Source organism: Osmerus eperlanus, chromosome 19 (assembly GCF_963692335.1).
Source record: "Osmerus eperlanus chromosome 19, fOsmEpe2.1, whole genome shotgun sequence".
Taxonomy (NCBI): domain Eukaryota; kingdom Metazoa; phylum Chordata; class Actinopteri; order Osmeriformes; family Osmeridae; genus Osmerus; species Osmerus eperlanus.
In genome coordinates this window covers 7,253,123-7,261,473 of record NC_085036.1, presented here as the reverse complement: position 1 = coordinate 7,261,473, position 8,351 = coordinate 7,253,123, and the positions used below count along the sequence as shown (strand labels likewise).

Below are 8,351 nucleotides of genomic sequence, written 5' to 3'. Positions count from 1 at the left end.
TAACTAAAACTAGCTAGCTTCCGTTTTGGAAAAATAACTCACTCCTTAAAAGGTTAGAACCGCACAATCAGTTTTTCTCCTATTTTACTGGCTTTCCCTCTCAATCCTGTCAAATCCCAGCCTTGCAGGGGTGCGAACCTGGAATGTATCCACTCAAAATCCGGGATTTAGGATACTAGTAAATTGATACTGGTTTGTTTTTTTATGTATCTCTCAGATACTGATTATAAAATTCGTTTAATGTTATACCTAAACAAATTATATGATTATTAGAAATATAGGATGGGGAAAAGACAAAATGCTGAATGTGAAATGATTGTCAGTGCTGTTGCCTATGGCCAGGTTTATGATACATATGGGGGAAAAGGAGTGATTTTATAAAGCAGAAAAAGAAAAAAAAGATCCACATTTGTGAGGACAAGTGACAGGTAAATAGAACTGATTTCACGGGGTTTATTCAATGACTAATATATTCAAAGCTGAAGTTGCAATCCAGACTAGACCATTACAGTGACTGTAGCCAAATCAAGCCGGCAAGCATCATTTCGCCCACCTCCCACTGAGGAGAGAGAGCTCTGTCTGAAAGCCCAATCACACACAGCATCTGTGACTTCAGCAAGGGGGCGAGGGGGAAGGTACTGTACCAGCAGCCGGCTCCACCAGGCAATAATATAAAGTTAATGATGCAAAATGGTGTCTTTCTCCTTTACCCAAGAAGATGTCAATACAGGATGTTTAAGAACGGTGCTTCTAATTACGCTTTTTAAATTCGCCACTGATGATTGATGATTTTAAAGGGAAGCATTATCGATCCACTTCAGAGACAAGTCATATTGATTGATTGCAAAGCCTGAAGCACAATCTTTTTCTCATTTCCCATTGAGAGATGTTATGATAAGAGCATCAATGTGACCTAAACTGTGAGCTAAATATATATATTTTTTCTTTAGGAGAATGTTGATGAAAGTTTATTTATTATTTTTTATTTCTTTTAAGATAATGTTTCATATGTGCAGCTATATGCACTTTTATATAGACAGCCATATGTAATGGATTGGAAGATATTTCCTCTAATACCTCAAATTAAAATGTAAAGAAAAGAACATGGAAGATTACATAACAAAGATTGTGTAAGATTCATGAAAAAAAATGATTGTAAAAGAATCAGAGTAGAAATTAAAGATGTTACATTCCAGTTTTTCAAATACCACTTGCCGAGTGCACTTCAAAAGGCAATATGGGCTACTGTTGATGATTAAATGGTCTGCAGGCACAGCCATTTTGTCCTTTTTTGTGAGAGCCCTTTTGAAGGCCAAAGTTAATGCAGTCATCGAAAGAACTCTGATGCACTCCCACGTGAAATGGCAATGTGAGGAAAGCCCTGAGGGAGCAAAGGCCTTGAATGAATTTGAGAGTTTGTGTGCATGTACATGAGTTTGTGTGCATGTACATGAGTTTGTGTGCGTGTGTGTACAGGAGTTTGTGTGCGTGTACATGAGTTTGTGTGTGTACAGGAGTTTGTGTGCGTGTGTGTACAGGAGTTTGTGTGCGTGTACATGAGTTTATGTGCATGTGTGTACAGGAGTTTGTGTGCGTGTACATGAGTTTGTGTGTGTACAGGAGTTTGTGTGCGTGCGTGTGTGTGCGAGAGCTGCTGCGTGTCTGTGAGTGTGTTTGTGTGTGCGTGTAGAGAAAGAGAGCGTTCAAACATTACTGATCCTCAAATATCCTTTAGTTTCTGGTTCAACTGGAACTCTACAGTCAGTGTGTGCTAAAAGCTCTGTTTTTTGTTGCTAGTCCTTTTCGACAGTGCTTTCAGAGTTCGATGACGACAGATTGTGAGTTACCTGATATCCTTCATCACCCTCCCCAGTGGAGGTGTTTGTTCCACTCTGAGTAAGTCCTGGAGGACTAACAAACAGCCGGCATGTTTGATGGACTGCAGGGAAACATCTGCTCTCTCTAGCTTTACTTGAGAAGGAAAATAACCTAAATAAACATCGTAAATCTATCAGTTACTTACAAACACACAGCTTCACTCTGAAAAAGATCGTGTTGAATGACACTCTTGTCGACTTCATCCTTGTCATGACGGATATGATTGTTATTTGAGCAGCAATGTTATTGTTGTCACAAAATAGCATAATGCATGTCAAACACAGATGCCCTGAACATTTCAACTGCTATGTGTACCACAGAAGCAGAAGATCATGGAGAATGAAGGGAAATATGTATAAATGTGTCTGGTTCAGAAGTTTATTTCTGCCCGGTGAGAAAGTGAAATGCTAGGCCCCATGTTTTGCATGGCCCAACACCAGTAGATATTTGAATCCCCTTATTCTGAATTGTGAATTCTAACATTGTTTAACCATACATATCCATGACAATGGACAGTGCTGCTACATACTATAGGCAAAGAGCACATTATAGTGATCATACCACAGCTCAGTTATAACGCCGCTACATCAATAGAGGGCAGTAGAGCCACAGATTCGACCAAAAGAGCTGTGCGGACACTCTTGCAAAGACAACCTTCCTTGATTAAACCAACATGTCTGCGCCCTTTGGACAATGTGAAAATAAATAAACGTGAAGTAACCTTGCGATTCGCATCGTCTGAAATTGTGCAATGAGTTGGCAGCTTGAGTCGCATATAGCTATATCAAAGTGAAATGGCTTTACGTGTGTGCCACTCTATTATTAGAAACTCGCTCCGTTTATCAAGACTGTGTAACGTGTCTGCGCCACTCGAAAATGCGTCACCTTTTCTCCGAATAGGTTAGTTGGCTATTTAGTATCATCTAGCTATCTAGAAATTCATACAACAATCTGAAAGTTACATATGTAGTAGATTTCTATCCTCTCGTTTAACCATATTGTTATCTATTTCACCGTTACCGACAGTTTACTAAACCATCAGCCTGAACTGTCGTACTACATTTATTTTACAATACTCCAAGTTAAATATATAGCTATATATATTTGGGGGAGCTTGCCACCTGACTGTTAGCTTAATAGTTTTAAACGAAATCATCCATGTGTCATGTATCCGTCACTTAAGTTACCTGGTGCAGCACCGTTTGGCAGATACATCTGGATATTTATGTCTCGTTTCAGGCTGCGCTGCTCGCCGTTCGTGGAATGATGGAATCGGTCTTCGCTTCACCCCAGTTTGTTTTATTACATCGGATGCTTTTTTGAACAGACTGGTTAAAGGCAAAGCTACAGAGGCAGATGGCATCCTTGATCCCTATGTAGCCTCAGTCCCCCCCGACAGCGGTATTCAACACAAACACTGTCCGCTTTTGTAAACAACAGGGAAGGCAGAACATTGTCACTGAATCCCCATTTAACAGTTATGCTCTCATCATCTGAGAATGAACACCGCTACACAACTAGATACTCGTATCGTTTTACTTTTCTGACCACGCCACCTCTTGTTTCAGGTGAACAAATATCATTGCTGGTAAAAGTTCCAGATCAACCTTCAAACCCAAAGGTGTTAAAAGTAGCTGTAATTGGGGCCCCTAATGCAGGGAAGTCCACATTGTCCAACCAACTTCTTGGTAGAAAGGTAATCAACCCATCACACCATCCATATCACTGAAAAATCATAAACTGTTTGGAGTGACTGATGGCTTTTCCACAACGCCAAATCCCTCAAACTGGATTCTTTATAGGTATTTGCTGTGTCTAAGAAAGTTCACACAACACGATCTCGTACCCTCGGTGTCATCACAGATGACGACACGCAAATTGTAAGTTTTATTCCCTTCATAGAGGCCACCTGAACATTTGGACTTGATGTGATTCATGACCCCCTCTCTCTCTGTTCCTCTAGATTCTACTTGACACGCCCGGACTCACAACTCCAGTAAAAGTCAAAAGGTGATTTGTTAGAATGTTTACATTTCAAGTATTTGGTGAACGGTTGGTCTGCAAGACTTGGTTTACTATTTAACCCTTGTGTTATCGTCGGGTCATTCTGACCCATCAGTCATTGTGACCCACCGTTGTATTGCGACAAATTTACAGCATACAAAAACAAAGTGAAGCATTTTCTTTTAACCGTTGGGTTGTCTCAGACCCCCCACATTGTAAAGGTTAAAAGAAAATTATTTTTATTTGTTTTTGTATTGGGTAAAATTGGGCAAAAACAACGATGGTTCGTTATGAACCTTTGGGTCATGTGACCCGAAGGCAGCACAAGGGTTAAGGTCATACAGGACTGTGTTTCTGCCACAGGCATCAGCTGGAGAAATCTATGCTTGTGGATCCCTGGAATACAGTCAAAGAAGCTGACCTCGGTGAGACACGATTTTCCAGGACTCAGACTCTTTTAGGGAGTTGAATGAGGGCTAAATCGTACTGATCTTTTTGTGTGTGTGTGTGTGTGAAATCGTTGTCGATGCAGTGTTGGTGATGGTGGACGTGTCAGACAAGTGGGCCTGCGGCAAGCTGGACTATGAGATCCTAAAGTGCCTGACACAAAACCCAGACATCCCAACAGTGTTGGTACTCAACAAGGTATTGACCTCTGAACCCTATCGTATTCGTGCAACCCTCACCTTTCGACGCGTGGACCATTCTTCTCGTTAAATAAACGCCCTGCTCTGTTGACACGCCAGGTGGACCTGCTCAGGAATAAAAGCAAGTTGTTGGAGTACACGGCAGAGCTAACGTGCGGGGTGGTCAACGGGCGTAAGATCCGGGTCAAAACCCGGAACGGGCCTCCCAGGGCTGACAAGGGCCAGGTGAGGGGTCCGGAGGCTGGGGAAGAGGAACCAGAGGTGGGCCCCACAGATGACTGTGAGCACCAGTCTGGACTGAGCAGAGAGCAGCAGAGGTTCCTCAGGACCCAGCGGGGATGGTCTCACTTCAAGGATGTGTTCATGCTCTCTGCTGTGGATGGGGAGGAAGTGGAGCCTCTGAAGGTAATATAATAGATGTTTTTCAAGTAGCGAACCAGAACTGATCCGTTGGTTTGCCTGAGCACCTGATTGGTTGATAGATTGATTGACAGCCTGCCTGTTTGTTCATTGGTTTTACAGAGGTACCTACTTGTGGAGGCGAAACCGGGCTCATGGCTGTACCACAGTGAGGTGCTCACTGACCAAACTCCAGAGGAGGTCTGCACTAACATTGTTAGGGAGAAACTTCTAGAGTATCTGCCTAAAGAAGTGCCCTACACAATGACACAGGTAAGTCATAATGGCACATACTGCACCAGTACTGCATCCAACAGCTATCCAACTAAATAATCAGCTCATTGTCAGATATATTAGGGTTGCTTAATAGAACACAAACATGATAAAATATTGTTTTAAAACCTCTCTTTACAATTTCAGTCGGTTGACTTATGGCAAGACAGAGACAACGGCGAGCTGGATATAGCAGTGAAACTTTACGTGGCGAAAGAAACGCACATGGTAAGTGTCCTGTATTTCTCTGGGCTGTTTGTAACGTGATGAACACACAGCGTATCTGGATTGTTTCACCGAACGCAATGGGAGTTGGAGCTTAGTCACTAACCCCCATCTGAGTACAACATCAGTGGAAGGAGATACAGATAAGGAGAGAGCATCCGACTGGTACTGGAACCTTCTGGAGGGTTCTGTCCTCAGTGGGCGTGGCCTTCACACAGCCCTGTCAATGTGTCGATAGATAGTTTTTTCCGAGGCGCCATAGTCCGACTCCCCTCCCCCGTCGCTTCTACGTGAGGGGCTCTGTCCTGACATACCTAGTCCCACCCACATTTGAGAGGATGCCCTCTGATGAACTCTCTTTATGTCTCGTCTCCCTCAAGAACCTATAGTTGCTATTTTGTGCCACTTTGTCACTAAATATTTGAGCAGACTCCTTTTTAATGCATCCATTTTTTATGTAGCAGACGCAGACCGTGGAGGTTAGCATCCATCTGCTATAGTTCACTGACAACAAACATGGTTATTAGAGCAATGAGTCATCCTGACCTGTACAACACAGGCCTCTCGCAAGTTCTCCAAGTCTGCTAAGAAAACAACGAAAGTGGAAAAGTACCGTATTCATTTGGTCGATGGGATGGAATGAAATGAAACTTCTAGAATGCCACTGAAAACCAGTTGGGTTCAATCTTTGATGGCGTTCGTCAGGGCGTAGTCTAATGAACGGCGCACTCTACGTGTTTAAAGTATGCATTTTCTCTCTCTCTCTTTTCCTTTCATAGAAAATGGTGATTGGCCAGGCTGGCCAGATGGTGGCCCGGATCGCCCGGGAGGCCGGGGAGGACCTGTGCCACGTGTTCAGGAGAGAGGTCAAGCTCAGGCTCTCTGTGAAGGTGAAGAGCTGAAGAGGTCAGACAGTCACGTAACGGTCGAGACCCTGCTAGGAAGATGGAAACGGACGTCCGTCCCCTTCTGGGCCTCTCTGGCTGTTACCGTGGATGGACCCGAGGCTGCACTGTGCTGCAGAGCTTAGCCGAGCTCATGACTCAGCTGAAATGACTCCTGTGGAAGCGTTTTTTGGGCCACTGTAGTCTCTTTCTCTCTGAAATGGCTCCCAGTTGCTCCAACGATTTCTGTGAAGACTGATCAGATGCCGTCATAAGCAGTGCTATTACCTTTTTCGTTGTTGTCGCTGCTCTGTTTAATAGAAGTTTCTTTCAAGAATGTAACGGAATTTGGTACACATTGTTACAAGTGCTTCAGAGTGTGTGTGCTGAGGAGTAGATTGAGGGTCATGGAAAGCATGCTGTTTTTATCTGTGGTCTCCAGAACCTTGCTCTTGGCAGTATCCCTTTTGCTAACCTGGGCTGCTGATAATTCAACAGAGACGATCCCAGTCATGTGTTGTCAAATGCCCCTGCGGTGTTAGCCAGACCCTGCTTTTCTCCACATCCTCATTCCCTCCCAAGTTCCTGTCAGCTTCCCTTAAACCATCTCTTTCCCCGTAACCCTCTTCTTCACTCTCTATTCACTTCTTATCTCCTTTTTCTCCCTCTCTCTCCCTCTCTAAGCCCCTGCAGACTGAACTGTCTCTTTATTGAAAGGCAATACAGTGTTCTAACCTGCCTGTAAAAAATGGGTCAGATAATGGTGATTAGATTCATTTTGGCCGGCTGTGAGTTTGTTCTGCGCTCACTCTATTCAGGGCGAATAACAAGCCAGCACCCCATGACCTAAAGTGAGGGTAGAGAGGGCTGGGCTACAACTAGCATTATCTAGCGCTCTAGAACAATCTCTAGCTGCTCTCCATTGATTAAACAGGCAGTTGTACTGTAAAGATCTCATATCAGACAACCCAACTGCAGTCTTGAAAGATGTAGCAACAACAAATGTAACCATTATAAGAAGTCAATAAAGAGAGTGTTATTTGTGTGGAGGGGGGAAAAGCACAATGCTTTTTGTACACACAAAATGCTGGAACAAAACAGCTTGGAAATGGATTCATTTTTTGATATGAAACTTTATTTCACAGTGTCTTACCACATCACGCGACACAAGAAAAGACAACACTTGGGTTTAAACACAGCTTAACAAAGCAGTGTCACAAACAGTAGCTCAGTCATAGTTGGCCGGGGATAAAGGAAGTGAAAACATCTCTTAATTACGACTGCGTTTATCCCATTGGTCATTTCCTCGTTGTGGTTCCCGATGACTGTGAGTGGATGCAATATAACCCTTACCATTACTCAAATTCAGTAATGGTAACGGTTTGATTGCCCCCCTCAGGCTCCAGACTGTCAGAGTGCTTTCTGTGAAACTGCTGATAGTGACTGCAGATGGAATGAAACCCTGGATAGTACATCATCTATACTGTAGTGTCTCTATAACGAACTTACAGTATATGATGATATCCTGTCCAGGGCTCAAGACCAGTGTGTTTCATATATCACCGACTTGAGTTCACACTACTGTTGGACAAAGGCAGGAAAAGATAGGTGTCAAGTTGCCAAAGCGTGAAGTACTGGAGCAAAATGGACAGTAATGGATTTTAATCCATTCGAGCCAGCAGAGTTGATCCTCGAAGCGGTCAAGCACGCCTAGCGGAACATGATAGTCACAGCAAATTGCGTATCAAATACGCCCTGACAACTAGAAGTGCAGTTTCTAATGTCTCCAACGTGAGGGTCTTCTTTCGACCTATAAGTGCAGTCCTGGCTAGAACTCCTAACAGCCCCTAATTAAAGCAGTCAAATGAGTGCGGGTGGACAGCCTTGCAGGTTTAGAGTGACTGGGCTAAGTACTCACCTCAACGTCTGAGATGTGTGTCCCCCCTTGAAGGAAGTGTTAATTAACGGCTTGATGATGCTTTTTTCATACCGTGCTGTCTTTATGGCTGTCGTGTCTCCATGCTGTTCACAGGCTCCTGAC

At 43.6% G+C, this 8,351-nt stretch overlaps 1 protein-coding gene and 1 long non-coding RNA gene across 2 annotated transcripts; one reads left to right on the top strand and one right to left on the bottom strand.

Moving 5' to 3' along the window:
- Positions 1-445: 445 nt before the first annotated feature.
- LOC134039391 (uncharacterized) lies at positions 446-3,196 on the bottom strand. The gene is made up of 3 exons (XR_009932769.1): positions 3,066-3,196; positions 1,848-1,971; positions 446-1,381 (listed from the first exon to the last, which is right to left on the bottom strand). It is a non-coding gene; the product is annotated as an uncharacterized LOC134039391 (long non-coding RNA).
- Positions 2,527-7,410, top strand: eral1 (Era-like 12S mitochondrial rRNA chaperone 1). The gene is made up of 11 exons (XM_062485228.1): positions 2,527-2,778; positions 3,118-3,279; positions 3,447-3,574; positions 3,681-3,758; positions 3,842-3,888; positions 4,246-4,307; positions 4,415-4,527; positions 4,629-4,934; positions 5,052-5,201; positions 5,349-5,429; positions 6,206-7,410. The coding sequence occupies exons 1-11, from the start codon at positions 2,673-2,675 to the stop codon at positions 6,326-6,328; spliced, it is 1,356 nt and encodes a 451-aa protein (XP_062341212.1). The 5' UTR covers positions 2,527-2,672; the 3' UTR covers positions 6,329-7,410.
- The last annotated feature ends 941 nt before the right edge of the window (positions 7,411-8,351 follow it).